This window comes from Elephas maximus, chromosome 12 (assembly GCF_024166365.1).
Source record: "Elephas maximus indicus isolate mEleMax1 chromosome 12, mEleMax1 primary haplotype, whole genome shotgun sequence".
Taxonomy (NCBI): Eukaryota; Metazoa; Chordata; class Mammalia; order Proboscidea; family Elephantidae; genus Elephas; species Elephas maximus.
Window position 1 is genome coordinate 44744927 of NC_064830.1, and position 27838 is coordinate 44772764.

Consider the following 27838-nt stretch of genomic DNA (forward strand, 5'->3'; position numbering starts at 1 on the left):
TACACCTCCCAGGGCTGGTGTGAGGGTCACTGGAGACATTCCAGATTTGGAGGCACCACACCCTCTTATTGCCATGTAGTGATTCCAACTTCGGGCAACCCCATGTGTTACAGGGTAGAACTGCTCCACAAGGACCTCTTGGCTGAAGTCTTTATGGAAGCAGGTCTCCAGGCCTTTCTACCACAGCATTGCTCTGTGGGTTCCAAGCACCAGTCTTTAGGTTAGCATTCGATGGTAAAATGTTTGTGCTACCCAGGGACTTTAGTCACTATCTAGGAAGTCGTCATTACAAGGAAGCCTCATGAGGGCTTTCAGAAGGTTTGCTCGCTGACAGCCACTTCAGCGCTTGTGGAATCACTGGGGCCCCAAATGACCTGCAGAATTGGGCTCAAATGTAAATCACACACCCAGAGCTTTTCCCGGTTTGCTTTCTGCCTCTTATAAAACTACTCTTGTGGATTCGTTTGAGGGACGATATGAGGTGAAAAGGAAGCTCCCATTGAGGGACGAGAGTTATGAGAAAAATGCTGACCCCCTCTCCCAACACACACGCACTTGAATTAACAGAGTTCTGGGCAAACACACCAAGCAGGGCACACTGCGGAGCTGCCCGTGGGGCCCCTCCTGGAGCCTCCTTGGGCCTCGACGGCCACTCTGGCCCCTGGGGCTGAGCCTCGGTGGGGCTGCTTCCCTCTGCGTGGCCTCCACGTCTGCGCCGTCCCTTCCCGCCATGCCATAGCGTCCCAAGCCGGATCTCCGAGTTCTGTGGCGGACCAAAAGGATCCCTGGGCGGATCCAGCCCGTTCTGTCCACCCGGTTTCTACATTCCCAGCCGCACCTGGGCCTCCTGACCCCCTCCTCCTCCCCCGGCAGGCAGTAGGGTAGAGCGATGGGTCCATTTTGGGTGCGACAGCTGGGGCTTGGGAGGGAGCGGCGATTTACAGAGTCACACGAGAAGGCACTTGGAGATGGGTTGGCATCTCCTAGAAGCGCCCGTGGGGGCTGCTCCGGGAAGGGACCGGGGAGGAGGGCGCAGTCCCCCCGGAAGGCCGCCGCTGCGCGGGGTAGGACCTCTGCGACCCCGACTTGCGTTGCCAGGCGCTCGGTTGCCGGGTGACCCGCGGGCTGTTTACCATCGGGCGCGGAGCGCGGGGGCGCGGGGACTCGCTGCAGGCTCGCCGCACCCACCATGGCCTCTCGCAGCGCGGGCACCCTACTGACCGAGTTCAATGCCGCCTACGTGCCCCCCGGCCTCATGCCCGGGTAAGGCCGCCACGCACCCAGGCCCCACCTTGAACCTGACGGTCAGAGCCCCTGGGGGTGAGCCCTATCCTATCCTCCTCGCCTCGGCAAATACGCTCCTTCGCCGTCCAGAATCTGCCAGGGCACCCTTTGGTTTTGATGAGAAAGGTACCCCTGTGCGCCAATTTTTCGCCTGACTCGGTGTTCCTCCTGGGGGACTGCGATGTCTCTGAGCAGGCAGATTCTCCTTCTGAGGAAGTCGGTCCCTCGCAAGTGCGGGAACGCAACCAGTCCTGGATAACAGGACCTCCCTTCGGAAGCAGGATCAGGGTCCTGGGAAGGAGGAGGATATGGAGGCGCGCGTGGGGTTTGGTATTTGGAGACGTCCAGGCAAGGCAGACTGAAGAGCATAGCAAGAGTGTGATAGTTCTGGAGAATGGAGCCGGCTCTTTGGCCTCAGCACAGTGCGGGGCACCCAGGATTCGTGCGGGATTAGAACTCGTTGGTTGAAGGAGCGAAGGAGGTGGGATGGACGCCCTCTGGAAGAATCTGGAAAGGGCAGTCCTGCGGTTGTTCATGTTTAGTAGTGTGCACTGTCCGTCGGACTTTGTGGTGGGACCTTTCACTGCTCTCACACAATCTTCACAGAATTTTGACTTTGAATGTTTCCTAGCCCACAGAGCTGCTTAGCATTTTCAGATGCAGGGTCAAGTTTACCTTTCCTTTCTCTGGATGTTTTCAGACTCCAAACATCTAAGCTGCAACTCTTCCCTCCTGTTCTTTAGCCCTTTCTCCCAAAGTATTTCGCGTTTCCAACCCCAAAATTCTCTTCTAGGGTGTAAGATGATCTTACACCTCCCATCAGTCAGTGTGGTCATTGGGGCAGAGACTGGATTCTGAGAAGCACCCTGCACAGTAGCAACAAAACTATATAGAGTAAATGAGTGATTGAATGAATTAAATTAACATCTTGAGATTTCTCAGGCAGGCCTGCCTTGTGTAACAAAACAAAACAAAACAAAACACACACACACGTACTGTCTTTTGCAAACTGAACATATTGCAAAATGAAGAAAAGACTACACAGAGCACATTTTGTATGAAGTTTGGAGTGTTTGGAAGCAGAATAAGCAAGACATAGTTTTAAAATAGTTTCTGGAGACAGAGTTAGCTCACAGGAAGCAGCTAAGGGCTGGTGCTGCTTAAGCAGCCTATTTGTGGACAGGACCTTTCTCTGGGCCTTGGAGAGCCCCAGAGCTACTTTGGTTCTCATCAAACAAAGTTGACTTACCAGGTCATGGTAACTTCCTGAAGCCAAGCTGGCTGTGTTAGAGAAGGTGACTTAGGGTTTTCACATTAATTCTTGCATTCATTAGGACATTCAGGTGATAAAGATGTGTGAAGTAAGTTAAAATGCTGGGGAGACAAAGGCAAACAAGTGGGGGGCTCTTCTCAAGGGGCTCCCAAACCAAAAAAACAAACCCATTGCTGTCGGATCAATTTCAACTCATAGTGACCCTATAGGACACACTAGAATTGCTCCACGGGGTTTCCAAGGAGCAGTTGGTGGATTTGAACTGCTGGCTCTTTGGTTAGCAGCCTTAGCACGCTGTAGCTCTTAACCACTGTGCCTCCAGATTCCCTAAGGGGTTCCCAGTCTGGTATAAACACATAAAGTTTAGTTCAAATCCATCTTTGCAGCCATGGATAGTGGCGTTTACACCACATTCTGGATGTTCATCACGAGGTTTGGTCTTACATGTTGACATTTTTTTTTTGAGCCACCCACAGGCTCCAATTGGTATCCTCTGTCCTGGTGCCACAGTGGTTAAGTGCTATGGCTGCTAACCAAAGGGTCAGCAGTTTGAATCCACCAGGCACTCCTTGAGAACTCTATGGGGCAGTTCTACTCTGTCCTGTAGGGTCACTAAGAGTCGGAATCGACTCGACGGCACTGGGTTGGTTTTTTTTTTTTGGTTTAGTCCTTTGGCAGGAAACCCCAGTGGTTAAGAATTTGGCTGCTAACCAAAAGGTCAGCAGTTCAAATCTACCAAGTGCTCCTTAGAAACCCTATGGGGCAGTTTTACTTTGTCCTATAGGGTCGCTATGAGTCGGAATTGACTCGATGGCAAGGGGTTTGGTATTTGGTTTTGGTTCTTTGCCATTCTCTGCCTACAAGGCAAAGCCTAGTGCTCCTGTAGGCTCTTCCCCCACTTACCCCACTGGGTGCAGGTTGGGTCTCTATCAATGCCACTTGCCTGCCGTTCCCTTGAGTGCCCTGTCCTGTGATTGATCTAGAAATTGTGATAACAAGTGATTCATAAGTTAGTCTTCAAGCCTGAGCCTGCTACTTTGAGGAGCTGAGCCTGTATAGGCCAGCTTTCTTGCCTGAATCTTCCTGGGAGGGATACGCTCCTCAGAGCTTCCCATCAGCTAGAAATGAACTGGGTGGATTTATATTTCTAAACACTACCTCCTTGGCAATTTTCTTAACTTAATAAAAGAATCCAAGAGTCCCAGCCACACATGGATAATTATTATTTTTGTGTTCAAACATTAATTACAGGATTTTAAGCACAGCCAGTCTCTTCTGACACTCAAATCACCCTTTCCCCCCTCCCCTTACCAGTTTTATCCCTAGAGGCAGAGAATATTTGTGCTGGTAATGACCTTGGAGCTCAATTAGCTCAGCCCCCTCCTGTTCCTTGTCCTTCTCCAGGGACTGATCCCTCCTGACAACATGTCCAAAGTATGTAAGACACAGTCTCACCATCCTTGCTTCTGAAGAGCATTCTGGTTGTAGTTCTTCCAGGATAGATTTGTTCATTCTTTTGGCAGTCCATGGTATGTTCAATAGTCTTCGCCAAAACCATAATTCAAAGGTGTCAATTCTTCTTTGGCCTTCCTTATTCACCGACCAGCTTTCACATATACATGTTGCGATTGAAAATACCATGGCTTGTGTCAGGCGCACCTTAGTATTTCAGGTGACATCTTCATTTTTCAACACTTTAAAGAGGTCCTTTGCAGCAGATTTGCCCAATGCAATATGTCTTTTGATTTCTTGACTGCTGTTTCCATGGCTATTGATTGTGGAGCCAAGTAAAATGAAATCCTTTACAACTTCAATCTTTTCTCTGTTTATCATGATGTTGCTTATTGGTCCAATTGTGAGGATTTTTGTTTTTTTATCTTGAGGTGTAATCCATACTGAAGGCTATGGTCTTTGATCTTCAACAGTAAGGGCTTCAAATCCTCTTCACTTTCAGCAAGCAAAGTTGTGTCACCTGCATAACACAGGTTGTTAATGAGTCTTCCTCCAGTCCTGATGCCCGTTCTCCCAGCTTCTTGGATTATTTTCTCAGCATACAGATTGAATAGGTATGGCGAAAGGAAACAACCCTGATGCATACCTTTTCCTGACTTTAAAACACGAAGTATCCCCTTGTTCTGTCCAAACAACTGCCCCTTGATCTATGTACAGGTTCCTCATGAGTACAATTAAGTGTTCTGGAATTCCCATTCTTCACAACATTATCCATAATTTGGTATGATCCACACCGTTGAATGCCTTTTTATAGTCAATAAAACTCAGGTAAACATCCTTCTGGAATTCTCTGCTTTCATCCAGGATCCATCTGACATCAAGAATGATATCGCTGGTTCCACATCCCCTTCTGAATCTGGCCTGAATTTCTGACAGTTCCCTGTGGATATACTGCTGCAGCCTCTTTTGAATGATCTTCAGCAAAATTTTGCTTGTGTGTGATATTAGTGATAAAAAAAAAAGTGCCATCGAGTCGTTTCCAACTCATAGCGACCCTATGCAATGCCCCATAAGGTTTCCATTGTTCGATAATTTCCACCTTTGGTTGGATCACCTTTCTTGAAAATAGGCATAAATATGGATTTCTTCCAGCCAGTTGGCTGGGTAGCTGTCTTCCAAATTTCTTGGCATAGATGAGTGAGCACTTCCAGTGCTGCATCTGATTGTTGAAATATCTTGATTGATATTCCATCAATTCCTGGAGCCTTGTTTTTCGCCAATGCCTTCAGTGTAGCTTTGACTTCTTCCTTCAGTACCATTGGTTCCTAATCACATGCTACCTCTTGAAAAGGTTGAACATCGACCAATTCTTTTTGGTACAGTGACTCTGTGTATTCCTTCCATCTTCTTTTGATGCCTCCTGTGTCATTTAATATTTTCCCCATAGAATTCTTCACTATTACAACTCAAGGCTTGAATTTTTTCTTCAGTTCTTTCAGCTTGAAGAATGCGGAGCTTCTTCAAGCTGAAAGCTTCTTCCCTTTTGGTTTTCTATCTACAGCTCTTTGCACATGTCATTATACTTTGTCTTCTCCAGCCACCCTTTGATATCTTTTGTTCAGTTCTTTTACTTCAACATTTCTTCCTTTTGCTTTAGCTGCCAATGTTCAAGAGCAATTTTCAGAATCTCTTCTGACATCCATTTTGTTCTTTTCTATCTTTTTAAATGACCTCTTGCTTTCCTCATGTATGGTGTCCTTGATGTCAGTCCACGGTCATTAGTGTTCAACATGTCAAATCTATTCTTGAGGTGGTCTCTAAATTCAGGTGGGATATACTCAAGTTCATACTTCGACTCTCGTGTACTTGTTCTAATTTTCTTCAGTTTCAATTTGAACTTGCATATGAGCAATTGATGGTCTGTTCCTCAGTCGGCCCCTAGCCATGATGATATCGAGTTTTTCCATCGTCTCTCTCCACAGATGTAGTTGATTTGATTCCTGTGTATTTCGTCTGGCAAGGTCCATGTGTGTAGTCGCCATTTATGTTGGTGAAAAAAGGTATTTGCAATGAAGAAGTCGTTGGTGTTGCAAAATTCTATCATGTGATCTCTGGCATCATGCTTGGTAAAGTACAGGGTCAGTGGAAAAAAGGAAGACCCTCAACGAGATGGATTAATGGATTAACACCGTGGCTGGGCTCAAGCATAACAAGGATTGTGAGCATGGCGCAGAACAGTGCAGTGTTTTGTTCTGTGGTACATAGGGTTGCTATGAGTCAGAACCGACTGGACAGCACCTAACAACAACGATAACAACAACAACCTCCTGTTCCAGGAGGGGCTCCTGAGGTCTTGGGGGACTTGCTGAACCAGGTCCATGATGCTCAGTACCATGAGCCCCCTTGTGTGAGCACCTTCTATGAACCAGGGGCTGTGCTGGAAAAAAAATAACCTTCACAACAACCCGTATGAGAAATCAGACATCTAGAGAAGTTGAGCAGCTTGCCCAAGGTCCTTCAGCAAATAAGTTCCTGAGCTGGTCTTTGTGACTTCTTTGTGATAGCTCTCTCCAACATCTATCTCACTGTACCCTGCTCCCCATGCTGCCTCTCACATGCCTCCCTCATTCAGCAGAGAAGGGATGGAGCAGACATGCAGAGATGGACTCTGGAGCCAGGCTGCCTGGTTTTGAATCCTGGCTCCATCACGTTCTAGCAGTGTGACATTGAGCATATTATTTATCCTCTCTATGCCTCAGTCGGAAACCCCAGTGGCATAGTGGTTAAGTGCTACGGCTGCTAACTAAGAGGTCAGCAGTTCAAATCCGCCAGGCGCTCCTTGGAAACTCTGTTGGGCAGTTCTACTCTGTCCTATAGGGTTGCTATGAGTCAGAATCGACTCGACAGCAGTGAGTTTGCTTTGGTTTATTTTTTATGCCTCAGGTCTCTGGGTGGCACAAATGGTTTGTATTCGACTACTAACCGCTAACCGAAAGATTTGTGGTTCAAACCCACCCAGTGGTACTGCAGAAGAAAGGTCTGGTGATCTACTTCCATGAAGATTACAGCTAAGAAAACCATATGGAGCTCAGTTCTACCCTGGAACACATGGGATCACCATGAGTCAGAATCGACTAACAGCGATGTGTTTGGTTTATGGGTTTATGGCTCACATACCTTATCTGTTAAATGGGGATAATAATAGCCTGCCAGTTAAAGGAGGAATCAGTCAATATGCGTAGAGCCTGGCACTAGGTAATTGTTAGCTATTATCATCAGTTAGACCCCTACTTTGTGCAAGGCTTGATTCTAGGCACCACAGTGAGCATGATGCTGGTCTTCAGACTAGCTGGCTGGGCCTCCATTTGGTCACTTGCTGCTCCTGGGTGGTACAGCTCTCAAGCATCTTGCCACAGCAGTGCCATTGTTAAAAGGTCAGGTCTGGTCCTGTTTTCTGAGCATTTTAAAGAAGAGCCCACTGTGGGCCATTCTCTGTGCCCTCCTTACCTCCAAGGCCAAGGTCAGACTGGAGGCACAATAGTCAGCCCCTCTAATCTGTTCTTGCCTCCGTTCCCTGAGGGAGCAGAGCATTGTCCTCCATTCAAGCCCCAAATACAGAAGCAGAAAATAAATTCTATAGCCCTACCTGACCTACCTCCACACCTGCCCCATGCAAGTAACCCCCTGTGTAGTTTCCTAGGGCTGCTATAAAAATTTACCACAAACTGGGTGGCTTAAACCAATAGGAATTTATTCATCCACAGTTCTGGAGGTCAGAAGCCTGAAATCAAACTGTCAGCGGGGCCATGCTCCCTCTAAGTGCTCTGGGAAAGACTCCTCCCTTGCCTCCTCCAGCTTCTGGTGGCTTTTGGCAATTCCTTGGCTTGTGGCAGCCTAACTCCAATCTCTGCCCCTGTCTTCACATGGCTGTCTTCACTATGTGTCTGTGTCTTCTCCTCTTCCTGTGAGAACATCAATCGTTGGATTTAATGTCTACCATAATACGATATGAACTTAATCACATCTACAAAGACCCTATGTATAAAAATGGCACAGTGGGGGCATCTGACCTCCTCTAACTTCATATCAACAGCCCAGGGCTGATTCCTATGAGGTAGAGGTCAGACATACCTCATCTCTCCAAACTTTTTATCAGTTCTGACACCAGCCATCCATCCCATGGCACTCTCTACTTCTCTGCTGGGTTCAATAATTCATTGCAATGATCATACAAAGCTAACAGACCATACTCACAGTTATGGGGTTTACTAGGGAAATAACAGGTTACATTTCAGGATCAGAAATGACTTAGATACAGTTCTTCAATCAGGACAGCTTCTTAGCCATGCTCACAGGCAGGCCTCTCTCTGGCCTCTTGGCCTCTTGGCCCTCAGCCCCTGGGCCCGGCCCCCAGGCCCGGCTTCTACCTTGCTTGGGCAAGTGTTACAAAACACTTTAGCTCCACTGATAAGTGACCAGAAGCACTCCATTCTGCCAATCGGCCCGAAGGCACTCAGCTCTCTAGCTCCATGGGTCAGCAAGCTTAGTTCCACTGACAAGTGCCAGGAAGCACCCAAGTCTGCCAGCAAGCCTCCTTCCCCAGGGTGCTCAGCTTTCTTGCTTTACGGGCAGGAAAGCCCACTGTGCAGTCTCCTAATTTTGCTGCCTCCATTTCTCTGCTGCTTGCTTCCCACCGTCTCTGGTGTTACAGCTCTCTCTCTCTGTCTCTTGGGTTTAGGAGGTTCTCAGCACAGGGATCCCAGGTCCAAAGGACATGTTCTGCTCCTAGCTCTTCCTTTTTGGTGGTAGTGAGTTCCCCTCTATCCACCTGTGGTATGGCTTGTTTTAAGCCTAGCAGAATGGCAAAACCGACCAATCCCCTTGTTAGGGTTCCATACTTATTTCCATGGCCACCCCCACAATTGTACCATGCACCTTATTTACATTATTGGCAAGCTGTCTAATCCCCTTGGTGGGCCACAAGCACTGTATTTGCGTAGGCACACTCAATCATTTGGTGGGAGTTACAAGACCATGGCTAGAAGGACTATATTAAGTAATTTAGTGGATTGTACCCTATTCCAAATAAGGTCACATTCTGAGGTTCTGAGTGGATGTGAATTTTGGAAAGACACTATTCAACCTACCACACACCCCCACCCATCACCATTCTACCCAGGGGGCAACCTGTTCTCTCTTATCCCAGACACTTAAGGGCCTCCAGCCACTCATCTGCCTTTCTCTGTTGCATTATCAACTCTTCCTGTGGTTTCATAGACCATGCCATCCTCTCACCCCTTTCCCAGGACCTTAACTCCAAGGCCAGTCCCCTATTTCTTCCCTGGATTTTATCTGTGAGCTGTATTCCCTCTTCAAGGAAGCTCGGGCAGTTTTGTAGATAACTGATGTCTCTTCCACAATCCTCAGGAACTGAGGAACCCCCCATCTTAGTTATCTAGTGCTGCTATAACAGAAATACCACAAGTGGTTGGCTTTAACAAAGTTTATTTTCTCACAGTAAAGCAGGCTAAAAGTCCAAATTCAGGGTGTCAGCTCCAGGGGAAGGTTTTCTGTCTCTGTCTGTCTTCTCATAAGTTTTCCCCCGGACTAGGAGCTTCTCTGTGCAGCGGCCCTGGGTCCAAAGGATGTGCTCTGCTCCCAGCTCTGCTTTCTTGGTGATATGAGGTCCCCCTGTCTCTCTGCTTGCTTCTCTCTTTTATATCTCAAGAGATTGCCTCAAGATACAATCCAATCTTGTAGACTGAGTCCTGCCTCACTAATACAACAGCCACCCACCCTCCTCATTAACATCATAGAGGCAGGATTTACAACATATAGGAAAATCACATAATACTGGGAGTCATGGCCCAGCCAAACTGATACACACATTTTGGGGGAGGGGGACATAATTCAATCCATGACATTCTACCCTTTGGCCCCCAAAAAATCACATCCTTGCAACATGAGAAACATATTCACCCCATCATATCCTAGCAAAGATCTTAACTCCAAGTCCAAAATCCAAAGATTTTTCTTTATCTGTGAAATCTAGAATACAAGTTGTCTGTTTTCCAAAGATACAAAGGCAGAATGGGCACAAGCTAGGCATTTCCATTACAAATGGGAGAAACTGGAGGAAAAGAAAGGATAACAGGCACCAAGCAAGTCAGCGGAATACATTACATTAGCTCTCAAGGCTTTGAAAATAATCCTCTGTTCTCTGAGACAATTCACACAATGGCCCTGCCCCCTAGACTCTAGGTATTGGCCACAATCTCCAGATTCTGAGTGGAGGCTCCTCGGCTTCTGCCTTCCAGGCCCACTGGAACAGCAAGTCTACTCCCTTGGCTTTAGGTGCACCATTCTTCTAGTCCATCTGTGTGGCGACTCTACCCTTAAATCCCTACCCTGGAAATTATGGACCAGCCAAATTGATAAAACACATTTTTGGGGGGACATAATTCAATCCATGATACCCCATAAGAACAGGGGCTTAGAGGCTCCTGGAGACCTGGGCTTTGTAACAAGGACACTCCTTCTCCAGAAGAACCATCATACCTTTAAATAAACCTCCATTTGTCAATTCAACAAATATGTACAGAGCATCAGGTGGGTGCCAGAATGCCAGGGTTGCAAATATGAGGAAAACTTAGCCTTCTCTACCCAGAGAACTTATAATTCAGAAAGAAGGGATATACAAAGGGTTCAGATAATTACAACACAACAGAATATAAACTGAGGGGTCTGAGAGGCACAGAGAGCAAAGGTAGTTTGCTGGAGGGCTCAGGCAGGGTCTATGGGGTGGGCTGGAAGAGGCTCCTTGGAAAAGGAGGTATATGAAATGTTCCTTGAGGAGATGGATTGAATCACAATGGGAGAGGAAAAGAGCAGAGAGAAAAGCCTTCTGGACAGTAGGGATGAGAAAAGGCATGGGGTGGAGGTACAGGCAGTGCGTTAGGGTCCTTGGGCTACCATAACAAAGTATCACAAACTGAGTGGCTAATAAGAACAGAAATTTATTGTCTCACAGTTCTGGAGACTAGGAGTCTGAAGTCAGGGTGTCATCAGGGCCATGTTCTCTCTGAAGATTCTGGGGGAAGATCCCTTCTTGTCTCTCTGACCTCATGGTAGCCTCAGGTGTTCCTTGATTTGTAGATGCATCTTCACATGGCCATAGGTCCTCTGTCTCTGTGTCTGTTCTCCTTTTATAAGTACACCACACAGATTGGATTAGAACCCATCCTATTCCAGTATGGAACCTTGGTGGCACAGTGGTTAAAAGCTGGTCTGCAGACTGAAAGGTCTGCAGTTAAAATCAAGCAGCCACTCCTTAAAAACCCTGCAGGGCAACTTGACTCTGTCCTATGTGGTTGCTATGAGTTGGAATCGACTAGATGGCAATGGGTTTGGTTTTGTTTTTTTTCCTGCTCCATTATGACCTCATGTTAACCTAACTAACACATCTTCAAAGACCCTATTTCCAAACAAGGCCTGTTCACAGGTACTAGGGGTTAGGACTTCATCATTTCTTTTGGGGGACACAATTCAACCCATAACAGGCAGGATATGCTTTCACAGCGGCAAATGGCCCAGTTTGGCTAGAGTGGCAAAGCTGCAACATGAAAAGTAGATATGCCTAGAAAGAGAGGTTGGGCCTATTTCATGGGGGCTGTCAGTGCCTGGCCCAGTTTGTTCTGAATTTCATAGGCAATAAGGAGTACTTGAGGAAGGATGTGATGAGACCCGTACACAGTAGGAAATGTGGAGAAAGACACCATGTGGGATGGGACATGCTGAACAGTAGCTAGTTAATTAGTTAATAAGACTGCTCATGGGATCCCCGATGGCTCGTGGTAATTAATTTTAATGTTAGCTATGGGACAAATCAGTGCTTTTAAGAGGCAAGGAAGGGACTACTCCCTGTACACAGCAGTAACCCACAATGGGCCTTAGAGTCTACATGTGATCATTGTCTAGGGGCCCCACTGAACCCTGTCTCCTAGATCATATGGTGTATAGGTGGATGGGGGAGGAAGGGGGAGTAGATGAAGGTTTCCAGGAAGAGGTGTGGTGGTGTCAGCCTCCATGGCAGATGCTGGCATAAGGGACTGTTTGAGGCTCCATTATAAAGCCTGCCATTCCCTCCACTCCGCTCCACCCTGACCTGCCAGGAGACCCACAAAAACTGGACTGTAGAGGCTCTTCTTTTGATGGTTCCTGTGTCATTTAATATTTTCCCCATAGAATCTTTCACTATTGCAACTCGAGGCTTGAATTTTTTCTTCAGTTCTTTCAGCCTGAGAAACACCGAGCAGGAAGCATCAAAAGAAGATGGAAGGAATACACAGAGTCATCATACCAAAAAGAATTAGTCGATGTTCAAACATTTCAAGAAGCAGCATATGATCAGGAACCGATGGTAGCGAAGGAAGAAGTCCAAGCTGTTCTAAAGGCATTGGCGAAAAACGAGGCTCCAGGAATTGATGGAATATCAATTGAGATGTTTCAACAAACAGATGCATCGCTGGAGGTGCTCACTCATCTATGTCAAGAAATATGGAAGACAGCTTCCTGGACAACTGACTAAGAGATCCATATTTATGCCTATTCCCAAGAAAGGTGATCCAACAGAATGTGGAAATTATAGAACAATGTCATTAATATCACACGCAAGCAAAATTTTGCTGAAGATCATTCAAAAACGGCTGCAGCAGTATTTCGACAGGGAATTGCCAGAAATTCAGGCCCATTTCAGAAGAGGACATGGAGCCAGGGATATCATTGCTGATGTCAGATGGCTCCTGGCTGAAAGCAGAGAATACCAGAAGAATGTTTACCTGTGTTTTATTGACTATGCTAAGGCATTCGACTGTGTGGATCATAACAAACTATGGATAACACTGTGAAGAATGGGAATTCTAGAACACTTAATTGTGCTCACGAGGAACCTTTACATAGATCAAGAGGCAGTTGTTCAGACAGAACAAAGGGATACTGATTGGTTTAAAGTCAGGAAATGTGTGCACCAGGGTTGTATTCTTTCACCATACCTATTCAATCTGTATGGTGAGGAAATAATCCAAGAAGCTGGACTATATGAAGAAGAATGGGGCATCAGGATTGGAGGAAGATTCATTAACAACCTGCATTATGCAGGTGACACAACCTTGCTTGCTGAAAGTGAAGAGGACTTGAAGCACTTACTAATGAAGATCAAAGACCACAGCTGTCAGTATGGATTGCACCTCAACATAAAGAAAACAAAAATCCTCACAACTGGACCAATGAGCAACATCATGATAAATGGAGAAAAGATTGAAGTTGTCAAGGATTTCGTTTTACCTGGATCCACAATCCACAGCCATGGAAGCAGCAGTCAAGAAATCAAAAGACGCATCACGTTGGACAAATCTGCTGCAAAGGACCTCTTCAAAGTGTTGAAGAGCAAAGATGTCACCTTGAAGACTAAAGTGCGCCTGACCCAAGCCATGGTATTTTCAGTCACCTCACATGCACATGAAAGCTGATCAATGAATATGGAAGACCGAAGAAGAATTGACGCCTTTGAATTGTGGTGTTGGCGAAGAATATTGAATATATACCATGGACTGCCGAAAGAATGAACAAATCTGTCTTAGAAGTACAACCAGAATGCTCCTCAGAAGCAAGAGTGGCGAGACTGTGTCTTACATACTTTGGACATCCCTCTAGAGGGATCAGTCACTGGAGAAGGACATCATGCTTGGCAAAGTACAGGGTCAGCGGAAAAGAGGAAGACCCTCAATGAGGTGGATTGACACAGTGCCTGCAACAATGGGCTCAAGCATAGCAACAATTGTTAAGGATGGCTCAGGACCTGGCAGTGTTTCATTCTGTTGTGCATAGGGTTGCTATGAGTCAGAGCGGACTCGATGGCACCTAACAACAACCACAACAGAAGGCTCTACCGTGGAGCTACAGGGGTCCCACTCAAGGCACGCAATTCAGGTGCATTCAAAGGAGGTAGCCCAGCCATGCCAAGGTGCCTGCTTAGAGCTAAGTAAAAGGTGAACATGTATGCACGCTGGCCTGCCAGAGCAGGAAGTTCTGAGAGGAATGCAGGCAGCACCTTAGGAGGGTTGCGGAGGAGAGGGCTTCTATTGGGATGCAAATATCTTGACATTCAGAGAAGGTGGAAAAGCAGGGAGCAGAGGAGTATAGCAAAGAGCTTGGGGGTGGCTAAGACAAGAATCTCAAGAACGTGTCACGTTTCTATAGCTCCTTTCTCTGGAGGAGCCCAAACCCCTCTGTGGGTGTGATGCGCGTCTGCTGTGTGCTTTCTGCATATCAGAGCCTAGCCCTTTTTAAAATGGTGTCCAGTCTGCTGTGTGCTTTCTGCATATCAGAGCCTAGCCCTTTTTAAAATGGTGTCCAGTCTGCTGTGTGCTTTCTGCATATCAGAGCCTAGCCCTTTTTAAAATGGTGTCCCAGGACATAGTGCCCGTGTGTTTATGGACATCTCACTCCCTCAATGGCCAGTTGTCATGTGTCAGGTGCTGTGTAGGTGCAGAGGATCAAGGAGAACACAAATTAGCAGCAGATACACTAATTTGGATTTGAGTCAATTTAAGGCTGAAAACACTAATATTAAACATAGATACTAGGCACAGGGTATGTGATCAGGGAAGGCAACAGACAGCCTGACGTCTCATGACTGAGTGTGAAACCTCAGATGGATAAGAGGAGAAATAGTGTTCCAGAGAGAGGAAATATGTGCAAAGACTCAGCAGCTTGGAGAGCGTGTGGAGCCCAAGATGAAGGAACGTTGCTGGGTTGTCAGGTGTCTGTGGGGAGGGATGAGATGAGCAGGTGATCTGATGAGTTTTTAAGAGTACTGTGGCCTCAGTGTGGACACCGGGCTGGTGGGACAAAAACAGTGTAGGAGAGCAGCTAGGAGATTTGAGATTGTCCAGGTGAGCGAAAAGGAGCCCTGGTAGCACAATGGTTGAGTGCTCAGCTGCTAACTTTGCTGGTGCGTTAGGTGGTTTGAACCCACCAGCCACTCAACAGGAGAAAGACCTAGTGATCTGGTCCCTTAAAAATTACAACCTAGAAAACCCTATGGGGCAGTTCTACTCTGTCACATGGGTCACTGTGTGTTGGAATCGACTTGAAGCCACCTGACAACAGCAGGTAGTGAAGAGGAAGGCTTGTAGAGGAGGACCGTGGGATCGGGGCTGATGAAGGCACATGAGCAGGACTTAGGGAGAGGTGAATGTGTTGGGTGACAGAATAGGGAGGATGTCAGGGTGGCTCCTGCTGCTGGTTTAGGCGAAGGGTGGACAGGATGGTGTAACTCAGGCAGAGATACCCAGGAGGAAGAGCAGAAGAGTTTCAGCCATGCTCGGTCTGTGGCGTGTACCAGCGAGTCCTGTGTGGGCAGCTGGGTGTGCAGATGTGCTGCCAGGAGAATGGCGTGGCCAGAACACCGATCTGGGTGTCACAGGCATATGGGAAGTGTTGTAAGTCTAAGATGGATGAGATCTCCTAGAGGCAGTGCCAAGGGGATCCTGGGATAACACCAGGGTTGAGAAGACTAGCAGACCCACAGTTGTCCCCTCTGCACTGAGGTCCTGCTCAAAGCCTCCCTCTGACAAAAGTTCCTCCATGGAACTCCCCAACACTCACCTGCGGGAAAGGCCCTTCCCTCCTCTGCACTAATAGCCCAGAGTCTTGGCTGGGTTCTGACTTGGGTTGGAGCTTGCTGTGCCCAGGTTGGCACCCAGCACAGTGCCTGGCACACACACACTGCAGCTCAGTAAGTACTGAATGAGATGGTAGGCTGTGGAACAGGGCAAGGCTTTGTGCCCTTTTGTGTTCCCAAAACTTAGCATTGTGTCAGAGTCCCTGGGTGGTGCAAATCATTAAGCGCTCAATTACTAGCCAAAAAGTTGAGTGGTTCAAACCCATCCAGAGGTGCCTGGTGATCTGTTTCCCAAAGGTCACAGCCTGGGAAACTCTATGGGGCAGTTTTACTCTGCACATATGGAGTCGCCATGAGTCGGAATCAACTCGATGGCAACTAACAGCAACAAAACAAACATTGTGCCAGTGCGCAGTAGGTTCTCAATAAAATATTTTTTTAACTCCATCTGACTTTCCCTTTAAAAAAATGATACATGTACGAAGAAGAAAGGAACCAATCTCCCAAATCCAAAGACTCAGAATTAACCAGGGTTAGTTAACGTTTGGTGAATTTCATTCTAGGTTTCTCTTTATGTGTATATTCACATGAAAGACTAGATGGATGGATGGATGGATGGAGAGACAAAAGCAACTTTGCAGAACTAGGATCATACCATATTTTCTATTTTAAAATCAAAACCATGAAATTTAATCTTATTAGAACTTAAAAAAATGAAGTAAAATGGAAGAATAGCTAGACTTTAGATAAACATAAATTCATCAGAAGAGATATGAATTCCAAAAAGATCAGAGAGAATAAAAACCTCTAAGGGGTTAGAGTACTGTGGGATTTTTTTTTAACGTGTTTTAATTTTAGATGACATGAATCGACTCTCTTTAAAGAGATTATTAGTAAATGCACTCCCAACTCCTTTCCATCCACCCCCCAATTTTTGTTGCTTAAATTATTTTGACTTTGACAGGTTTTATAACATTTATATTCTATTCTGAAACCATCATTCACCTTGTTGCTATTCCTAGTTCTGTGCTAAGTAGATCTGAAGTTCACCACCAGCCATTCTGACATACGTTCTGCATTACTGAGTATTTTTTCTTTTTTTGGGTAACAGGATTTTACCACTGAACAGAACTTTCAAGAAGAGCTTAAACCCATTGTTGTTGAGTCAATTCCAACTCATGGTGACCCCATGTGTTACAGAGTAGAACTGAGCTCTGTAGGGTTTTCTTGGCTGTAATCTTTATGGAAACAGATCTCTAGGCCTTTTTTCCATGGCACCAGTGGGTGGGTTCAAACCAGCAACCTTTCACTTAGTAGTCAGATACAAACCACTCGTGCCACCCAGGCACCTACGAAAAGCTTGTGGGTGTGTTACTTCCTGAGTTCTTCCGTGCTTGAAAAGGACTGGCAGTTGCCTTTATACTTGAATGACCACTTGGCTAGTTTGAGATCCTTGGGTCACACTCTTTTTCCTGCAGAATATTGTAGACCATCTGTCTTTACTTTTCATTCTGCTGCTTTATTATCTGGTTATTGTGGTTTGGCAGCCCCTGATGCTCAGCACCCCTTTCCTTCCTTGCATTCTGAACCACTTGAGAAATAAAGTAGAAGTACGTGAAAGCTGATCCTGGGTAGTACTGAAGCCCAGAATGAGATAGACGTGGCCACCTAGCCACAGTCAGGGTTGGATGGAGGCAGGCTTTCCTCCAGGGCAGAGTCTATCCATCCAAAGCTTATGGCGTGAAGGATCAATACCACTTCCTTGCTTCCAAGGAAAAGAAGGAGAGACAGATGGGTCAGCGCAGGCCCAGTTTTTCCTTTGAACTCACTAATCAGATGTTCCTTCACCTCCAATATGGAAGAACAAATGAGAGATGGTGACAGGATGTGGAGCTCCCGCCATGGGGAAGGGCCCGCCAGGGTAAGGGAGGAGCATTTCCCTACTGCTTGTCTTTGAATTCTTGTTTTATTGCATTGACATTTTTATTACGTTCATACTGAGCACAAAGAATTCTCAGGAACTCTGCTTCTGTTTCTCATGTTTTATTTTCTTTCACATAACTTTCTTCACCAGTGCAAATGTGAGCCAGGGATGCTGGATGTGGCAATGAGGAGAACTTATGTGGCCTGAATTAAAAAGTACAGGTTCTCATTAAAGTGGTGGGTCAGAAGTCAGACAGAGGGAGCTCCAGGGAAGAGTAGGAGTTGAGGAAATAAAGACAGAAGGCACAGAGTATGCCTCAGAGGAATGAGGAAATAGAGGAAGAGAAAGGGTAGTTTGTGAGAAAGCAGCAGGGTCTAGCACAGGATTTTGCAATCTAGGAAAGGCTATGCATGGTTATACACAGAGCAAAGGGGTGATTGAAGAAGGCAAAGACAGAGGACAGGGGCCAAGAGAACCAGAGAGAGACCTATCAGGGAGTGAGGCAGATGGATGTGCTCCAGACCCAGGAGGAGGCAAGTTATGACAAAGGATGAGGGCTGTCCCCCCAGAAGTGGCCAAGCTCACCACACAGGCTCACAGGAGAGGAGGACAAGGCACTCAGCAACCCTCCATCCTTCAGGACAGAAGGAGGCATGGCCATCAGCAAGAAACTCAGGAGGGTCCTGCAGGAAGGACACCAAGGTGGATGGGGAAGGACCATCAAGGTGACGGTATTACAGGCACAGAGAAGTCACCAGACACGAGAAGTGGGGTAAAGCCACTGGCTTTGGCCATGAGGAGGCCACTGGGGAGTATATAGAAAGTCCCGGGAGGCCAGTGGAGGGGTCTCCCACCTCTGCTACCTGTCTTGCCACTAGTCTGGCCTCTGGAAAGTCAGCTGCTGTTAGACTCCAGGAAGGCATACCTTTTGAGCTTAGGTTGGACGAGGAACCAGAGAGGGACTCTTTATGTTTTGCCTACCCATTGTCATCGAGTTGATTCTGACTCATAGCAACCCTATAGGACAGTGTAGAACTGCCCCATAGAGTTTCCAAGGAGTGGCTGGTGGATCAAACTGCTGGCATTTTGGTTAGTAGTCGAGCTCTTAACCACTGTGCCACCGGGGCTTGCCTACAGTGGAATGCAATTGGAGGGTCTGTCAGCAATCACCATGCTTGACTTTCTTGCTGAAGATGAAAAGGAGGAAACCATGCATCATTATCTAATCCTAGTCCAACGCTACCATTGGAGTCCCTGCGTGGCGCAAATGGTTAACTTGCTCAGCTGCTCACTGAAAGGCTGGAAGTTTGAGTCTACCCTGTGGCACCTCAGAAGGAAGGCCTGGTGAAAAGTCAGCCATTGCAAACGCTATGGAGCATATTCTGCTTTGACACACACAGGGCCATCGTGAGTTGGAGTCAACTCCACAGCAGCGGGTACTGGTATTACTGGTACCCATTGTATTGGTGAGGAGACTGAGGTCCCAGACAGCTCTCCGAGGTATTCATGCACTGCCTTCAAAGATCCCAGTGTTCTTTGGCCTCTGGTGCTGGACGAGTTTCGGAAATTTGGAAGCAGATGATGCTGCAGTGGCTTGGCGGGCTTCTTACAGTTCCTGGGGCTTCACTAGGAATGCTTTCATATGTGGTAAAAACTCAAACTATAGAAAGTAAAATGCCAAGCATCATAGTGGGTGGGGGTCTTAGTTGTACTGGAAGTCTCTAAGGCCTGGTCACTGTTCTTTGGGTGTTTGTGCATATTAGTCCAACAATAAGTGTATTGGTACTGTAGGCACGTCATCCACTCATCTTTTCATTTGTTTAGTAAACATTTCTTAACCACATACCATGTGCCAGACTCAGTACTGAGAGCTGGGGACGCAAGATGAGTAAGACCTGATCCACTCTGCCTGGGAGAACTCACAGTTTAGTAAAGAGACAAAGATGTAAAGGGACAATAGCAGTACAGAGTGATATATTTTTGATAGAGGGAGTTTTGGGATGCAATGGAAGTGGACAGTGGGACCCACTTAGACCTACGAGGGGCAGCAAGAAAAGGCTTCTTAAAAGAATTGATATTCGGGCAAGTCTCGAAGGACCATATAGTATTGGGAGGTGGGAGTGGGGTGGACAGATTTGGCCTGACAGAAGAAGGCACAGGGCAAGGACCACAGAAAGAGAGACGGGGAGAGCAGTTATACCTAGAGAACTGCAAATGGCTCTTTATGACTGAGGTTTAGGGGAGGTGATGAGGCTAGAGATGTAAGCAAAGCTCAGATCATGGAAGGCCTTGAATGCCATGCTCAGGAGTTTGACTTATCAAAGTTCAGTCTAGTTGAAGTGTGGAAAATGAATTGCAGGGCCAGGCGTGTGAGTGCAGTCAGAAAAGTAGGGATGTCACTGCCACAGTCCAGGTAAAAGGTGATGATGGCTTGAGCTCAGGTGGTGGAGATGAGCAACAGGATGTGGGGACTGACTGGATGTGAGGGATGACGCTGAGGGAGGGGATACCCAAGTTAACCACGTGGATAGCTAGAGAGCACTCTTCACCAACATGGGGAGTTGAGTGTTGGGGAACGGAGGCAGGGAGATAACGCCTAGGGAACACACAAGGGAAATGTCTGGTGTGCAGTTGTGTATAGTAGTCTGATGCTTGGAGGGAAGCTCTGGGCTGGAGATGTAGACCAGGGGTCCTTCGCACACAGGTGATGGTTAAGGCCGTGCTATGGGTGCCATCACCCAGGAAGACTGTGTGGGGTTATAAATAGGCCCAGGACAGGTCTTAAAGGAACAGCAGCACTCAAGAGGTTGGCAGAGGAGAATGATCATTAGAAAGGCACTGAGACTGAGCAGGAACAGAGATGTAGATGAAAACCAACAGAAAATGAGAGAATGGTGTACTAAAAACCAAGAGAAGTGTTTCAAGCAGGGAGAGGTCTACAGTGCCCAATGCTATGGGGAGGTTAAACTAGTTGTCCTTAAGTTAACTTAGACTTATATGACCCTCTGTGCTCCAGAGGGTTTTCACTGGCAGATTTTTTGGAAGTAGGTTGCTAGGCCTTTCTTGCGAGGTGCCTCTGGGTGGACTCAAACTACCAACCTTTTAGTTAGCAGCCAAGCACGTTAACCATTTGTACCACCCAAGGACTCTGCAGGGAGGTTAAGTTGGCTAAAAGTCTGAAAAGTGCCCACTGGATTTAGCAGCAGGTGATCCGGCCAAGGGTAATTTCAAAGGCATCATGGAGGCAGAGGCCAGATTTTAGCAGAGTGAGGAGTGGATGGGAAGTCCTGGGGTGTACTGATCTGAAAAGCTTTCTCCTCTTTGGTGCTTCCAAAAGTCTGAAGCCCATGCTCTTTGGATGTTGCTGACTCTCCGTTGGTTTCCTGAAACAACCCTTTGGCCTCTGCATGAGTCCCGTTTAACCAGGGACCTGTGCTGGCTTATGCTGTGTCTCTAAGAGTCTCTACTTGCCAGCCTCCTGTCCCTCTCCCTGGGACTCCTTGGCTGCAGAGGGTGACGGAGGTCCTTGTAAGGCTCTCAGAGCTCCAGCACCTCTGGCTGAGCTCTCCAGGCATCTGAGTGGCACCTTGCAAGGTAGTTGTGCTGGAAGGGAGGCTGCAGCATTCATGGTCCAGGCCTCAGCTATAACAGATCTGGCCGCCTTCACACCTTGTTAACTGTGCCCCTCACTCACTCCTCGTACTTCCTCTCCCTGTTAATCAAATAACCACAGAACGTCAGAGCTGGAGGAGGCCCTCAGCATCTTCAGGCCAGCCCTCGAGTAAATGGAGGCTGTTGAGGGACAGCGATTTGTGTGCAGACTTGCTGAGGGGGTCAGGTCTAGCACCCAGGAGTTCTAACCCTGTGTAAGCCACCTAGGCAGAGACCTTTGGGGGTGGGGAGACCCCAGAGTCTCTTCTACTTGTCCTCCCCCAAAGACCCAAACTGTTAAGTATATCTCGGAGAGCCTTGCAAGGCCCAGAGATGACCGAGGAGCCCACTGATTGCACCAGAAGTTTCTATGGTCCTCTCTTGGAATTGGTCCTGAAGCCTCCCCTGCCCCCATACCATTGCAGGTACCGAGGCCATGTTCCCAGTGTGGCCTTCTCCTGTGGCTCCACCTACGGTACCACCACCCTCAAGTATTTCCAGGACCATCGCAATGCAGCCATGGAGAAAAGCCACACTCCCTTCAGCAAAGGCGGCCACTTCCCGACCATCTTCTCCCCAAACCCCAACCTGGTGCTGAGTAACCGCTCCCACACCTGGGACCGCTGGCTGCACATTCCCAGCTACACCCGCTATAACCTGGACAGTAGCCGCTCCAAAGACCTCACGCACTTCTACCAGGTGGGCTGCCCGGGGCTGGGCTGCTGCCTCCCCTTCTCCCCTACCCTGCCATGGGGGGGAGTAACAGCTGGGGGCTCAGGGAAGATCTCTCACCCTCCAGAGGGTCTCTAATTGGTGTTGCAGAGCCTCTGAGCCTGCAGGGAACCTGGTGGGTTTGGCTAGAAGTGGGGAAAGGGCTCAGGGCTCAGATCTCTGATTTGCTGAGCTTCCCCCATCCCAGAGGCTTCAGAGGCTCTTGTCCTTGCTCACCCCCAATGCTAACGGAGCTGGGGGCCTTTGGGGATAGTCCTGCACTCACCTTCTGCCCCGTAGCCTCTTGGCTTTCTGGACCCTCGTTCACTTCCTACTTGAGTAAAGGGCCCACATGAGCAAAAGCCCCACTAAAGAAAGCCCCTACCCCAGGTCCAGCTCCAGGTCTACTCGCAGTTGTATTTACCTACCTGAACCTGGCACCCACCTGACATCTGTGCTCCACAGTCTCTCTGAGAGAATGCCTTGAGTCAACCTCCGCCCCAGATTGGATCCAAACTGCCCTTGGGGAAGAGAGAGGACAAAGGACAACCTGTCCACACCCCTGTTATTCCTGTTCTGTTTCTCTGGCTCTTAAAACCCCCCTCCCCAATCTGGTTCCAACACACGACAGCAGATTCCATGATGCAGGGGAGAACCAAGCCACAGGTGCACAGGGCTTACCCACATTGGTGGGGATAAGGGTTCACCCACAGAAGGCAATGGAGCACCTGGAGAAGGTGGGGAGCATCTGGAGAAAGTGGGGAGCATCTGGAGCAGGGGAGGACCTCTAGAAGGTGGGGAGCATCTGAAGAGGGTGGGGAGCACCTTGGCTCTCTGCAGATCCATTATCTGCTATATTTCTGAAAACTCCACTGTCTCCCTCATCCTCTCCCCCCGCCCTTTTGCAAACATTCCTTCCTCCCAGCCTGATTCCAAGAATACATGTGCCTCCTGGTGCCCAGGGCATAGAACGCCTATCAGAAGGGTAGCTTCCCTGGAGGAGAGGACTGGGCCAATGTCATCAGACTCTGAGGAGCTGCTAGGACCTTCCCAGTGCAACTGGGAAGCCTTTTTACTACATCTGGGTTCTCACATGGACAAACAGGAGCATATCCTGTCTAGGAGGGAAGGAAAGGGAGGAACAAACACAGACCAAACCCATGTTGTGAGCACTCACACCTTATCTCAGCTGGTCTCTCACCTGCACTCTCCAGTAGCAAAGCTGGGGTAGTGGATGTCATTACCCCAGTTAGACAGGCGAGGAACCGAAGCTCAGAGAGGACACCCAGCGGCTAGCAATTGGGCTGTGGGGCCACAGGTCTGTGGGACCCCTAGGAGCATTAGGGGTATGGCAGTACCCTTGAGTGAGCTCCCATCCTCTGCCCAGGTACAGACGTGGACACCAACAACCTGTCCTTTCTTACTTGGTCAAGGTAGATGGTACAGCAGCATCGGGAGCACTATCGAGACAAGACGGGCACGGTGGCCCGGGTCCCCTACTTCATGCTGCCTGTGAAGGAGTGGGAGCGGTACCCCATTCCCACCAACCTGTGAGTGCCTGCCCTCCCTGCATCCATGCGTTGAGCAAACACGGATCTCCTGGGCACCTTCTCTCTGCCAGCCATGGCAGGCACGCAGACCAAGCCTACAGTGCAGAGGGTGACAGTTGCAGAACAATGGGGTCAGTGCTTCCTCGGCCTCAGGAGTGACGCCAGGAACCTGAATGGGTGGAGTCAGGAAGAGCTTTTTCCAGGCCAGATGCACTGGGAATCTGAGAGCAAACCCCATAATCTCTGATGGCGCAAATCTGTAAGCTTCTCTCCTAGCCAAGGAATAGCAACCTTGCAGCTAGGCTATTCCCAAAGCGTGCGCGGCTCCTCCGAGGCAGCTGGGAGCTGCTGCCCTCTAGCGGACATGGAGGGCACTGCAGTGAGCAGGAATCGGCGCTCCCTGCCTACCCACCCCCCGCACTCCCCGCCCCCATCCCTTTCGGACTCGGAAAATGCTGCTAGGGACTTGAAGATCTCTTTAAAGGTCCAACTGTCCACTTTACAAAATATGAAACGTCTTCCCCGCCTGCCCCTCACTGCTTTTATCTGAGACAGTTCCTTTCCGCAGGGGAAGCTCCCTCTGCCCGCTCTCTCCCCCTACTGGCGCCCAGGCAGGGGATCAACATGTTGGTGCCCAGGTGTCTGCCAGCGAGCGGCAGGCGAGCTGGCCCGCAAGCCTGTGAGCGTGCGGCGGGTTGGGTGGTGGCTGGTACCCGGGTCAGGGACGGCGACAACCCGCAGGCGGCGCTCAGGCGGTGGAGCCTGGGTGCTCCACACACACCCAGGAAGGGGCGTCCTGCAGTCCTGCTGAGCCCCAGGGGCGGTCAGAGTACAGATCCTTGCGCGCCCAACTCTGAGCCGACCCCTTGCTTGCCTAGAGCCCCCTGAGCCTTGCCATCATCGTCGCTGATAAAGCAACAACCCCTTTCATAGAGCCTAGTGTTTTTTAAAGAACCTGATTTAACTTCCTCTAAAGATTCCTCTTTGCAAGATAGGCTGGTCCGTATTAGCATCCCGGTTTTACAAATAGGGAAACTAAGGCTCAGCTCCAGGTGGCACTGCCGGTTGGTGGCAGATGCTGGAAGGGAGCCCAGGTCTCCTGGTGCCAACCCCAGAACTCTGAGTTGGCTGTCCCCACACCTTGGCATGGCTCTGAACCAGTCGATCCCTAGAGACAGAGTGTGAGACTCTGCTGGGATCAGGCGTCCTCCTGAGACCATTCTGGCCAGGATCTGCACCTGCTGCTGCTGGGGGGGAGCCCAGGACGCCCAGTTCTGTTCCTTCTCCAAATTGCCTGGCAGCCCGCACTGCTTCTGATGGTTTTTGGTCCCAGGCAGTTTCACCCCCTCACCGGGGAGGCGAGAGCTCCAAATCTAGTTTCTTCTAAGCCCTGTCTGGCCCATGGGGTTATAGGAGAGGGATGGATGGGACTCCTTGGGAAGGCTTCTGAGAGCCAACCAGGTGGTTGAGAGCAAGTGGCTCGGTGCCTGCGCTCGGCCCTCCCCCCATTGGCTCTGTGACCTCCAACAAGCCTGTCTCTCTCCAGTTCCAATCATCATCATCATCACTATCATCATCTCTTATAGCATTTATTGAGTATTTACTCCTTGCCCAACCACTATGTCAAGTGTTTATGCATTACCTTGTTTACTCCTCAGAACAGAGTTAATCGGGAGGTGCCATGTGAGTCCATTTTTCACATGTACTCTTCCAGCAGGGGCTAGCCCAGAGTTCCATCCCCTGTCTGTATGATGCCCACGGTGATGCTATTAATCACCTTACCATTATGCAAATACAAGTTATTATTATCTCAAGTCCTGGCCACTCAGCAGAGGTTAAGCAATTCATCAAAAGGTCTTTAACTGCTCTTTCAGAGTCCCTGAGCCTGAGGCAACCTGGCGGGTTTGGCTAGGGGGAGTGGGGAGAGGGCTCAGGGCTTGGTTCTCTGATTCGCTGAGCTTTCCCCACCCCAGGGGATCAGGGACCCCTGTATCTGCTTACCCCAACAGGCAGGATAAGCACATTTTTTAACCACATCAAAGATTCTGCTTCTAGGTATGGCTGGCACCTTCTCTCAGCCCCACAGCACCTTCCTACAGAATCAAAGCCTCTTTTTAAATTTACAGTCCCTTTTCTGGGGCAGATGACCCAGTAAACAAGGTAAGCACAGGCTTACTTGTGCTTACGTACTAATCTGTAGTAAACAGTTTCACATGGGTTTCACATACGTTCACTACAGATCATCTGGTAAGCCGGGTAAGCCCTGTGCTTACCGTCCTTATTGGGTAACCTGCCCCTGGCTCACCCCCAATGCCAGCAGAGCGGTGGTCCTTTTGGGATATTCCTGAACTCGCCTTCTGCCCTGTAGCCTCAGAATCCACATGGACAGCAAGATGGGCAGGTGGGGCTGTGGTTGGGCTTTTTTTTTTTGCCCTCCCTCCCTTGCACACTGCATAACACTGGCTCTGTCCCCACCCCCAGGCCTCCTCTGAGCCCGAAGGACAAGTGGCACCTTTTAAGAGTGGCCCCTGAGAGCCTGAATACCTACCAGACGTTCCCATCGGGAAAGAGAGTCTCCCCACAAGAGCGACAGAAAAGAGACTGCTACTTTGAGTTCAGAGCGTGAAACCAGGCAGCAGATACCTGAGAGCCTTGGCCTTGATTAGGTTGGCTTATTTGGAATAAAATCTTTAGCCATGACCATCCTACAATCCTCTCTTCTGGGTCCTGGGAACATTTGGCCAGAGCAGGACAGAAGAGTCATGCAGCATTGTGTCTTAAGAGCCTTGTGAAAAGCTCAGCCCAAGGGGCTCAAACCAAGAAAAAGCAGTGTTCACTGACCTGCTGGGTCCACCTACTTTCTCCCTCAAGGTGGGAGCAGATAGAACTGAGCAGTCCTAGGATTCACTAGTCTTGGAGGCAGGTCACTCAGATACAGAGATATCTCCCACTGCTTCCACGGGCATAATTGAGAAGCCTGATTGTCTCATGTCTGAGAGTAAAGTAAAATGGCCCCAGAAACTGCACTGGGTGTCAGATGGAAAACAATTCCCATCTAAGCACCAATTCTACATGACTGAGTCCACACAATAACCTCCTGCGGGAGGTGTCATTATCTCTACTGTTAAAGAGACTGAAGCTCAGATGGGTTGAGAAAATTGCCCAAGGTCACACAGGTAGTAAGGGACACAGTTAGGATTTGAACCCAGGTCTCCCTGACTCCAAAGCCCCTGGTTTCCCCACTGCATGCCTTCCTGGTGGTCCATGTGGAGACTGAAGGGCAGGAATGGTGCAGCCCTTGGGATCCTGAAGAACTGGGGAGGAGTGGTGCCTAAGAGAAGAAGCTATATAAAATGCCCACTTCCACTGCATTCTGCTGCTTTGGCATCTGTTGCCAGGACCATTTCTAGAAGGGGGTGGAAGGGAGCGACCCAGGACTAAAGCCACTCTTCAAGGACTCTCTGTGTTTCAGGGGTCTCCAAGACAGAAGTGGACACCGGGAGTGGGTTCCTAGGCCACATGTCAGGGTCTGGGTGTCTGCTCTAACCAGATGCTGCTTCTCCCTGCTGGGAGGCCGTCTGCCTGCTGGGGCAGGGGGCTGGACGTGGTTGAAAGCCCCTGAGTAGACAGGATCTGGAAATGCGGAACTCAGGCCACGTGTGTACACGCACCACATGAGTTCTCCAACATTCTAGTGCCTCCTGGGCTTCATCAAGGGAACGCCATCAAGTCATGGGGCCCTTCTTACCCCTGAATGGGTGAGTCAGGACCTAAAGACAAGGTAAAGTTCACAGTGCAGGTGAGATAGAACAGCCTTCCCCTGTATCCAGGGTTTATGCACTTTCTTCCACGACAGTACAAGGAAGAACAACTATGCTCTCATCAGAAGGGCATCTGACAGCTCTCAGAGACCCCTATGAGTGGCTTCTCCTGAGTCTCAGGGTCCCTAACCAGCTGGGCCCCAAAGGGTCCATGTGGTGGCCAAATTTATTCTAAGGCTTGGCTGAATAGTCAGCAGATAAGCCCTAATGCTGCTCACGCACTATGTCCTCCCAAGGGCCCGGGGGTGCCAAGTGGGGCCAACATGTCTCCTCCCTCGAACAAGGGCTGGGGAGCCAGGCGCCAACTGGAATGACAGCTATGTGCTCATCTCTGCACGGTCCCGCGCTGGGAGATCCGAGGAGAGATGCAGGGGTAGGGGGCCTGGTGAAGGGAGGGAAGGACATGTATTTTTCCTTAGTGAACTTCATCTCATTTGGCCTGGTCCCCTACTGTGATGAGCACTGGGATTTGAACCCTGCCCTCAAAAA

At 48.8% G+C, this 27838-nt stretch overlaps 1 protein-coding gene across 1 annotated transcript; it reads left to right on the forward strand.

Annotated features, from left to right (window-relative positions):
* The first annotated feature begins 1189 nt into the window (after positions 1-1189).
* FAM166C (family with sequence similarity 166 member C) lies at positions 1190-26154 on the forward strand. The gene is made up of 4 exons (XM_049903169.1): positions 1190-1263; positions 21693-21966; positions 23416-23528; positions 26010-26154. The coding sequence occupies exons 1-4, from the start codon at positions 1190-1192 to the stop codon at positions 26152-26154; spliced, it is 606 nt and encodes a 201-aa protein (XP_049759126.1).
* The last annotated feature ends 1684 nt before the right edge of the window (positions 26155-27838 follow it).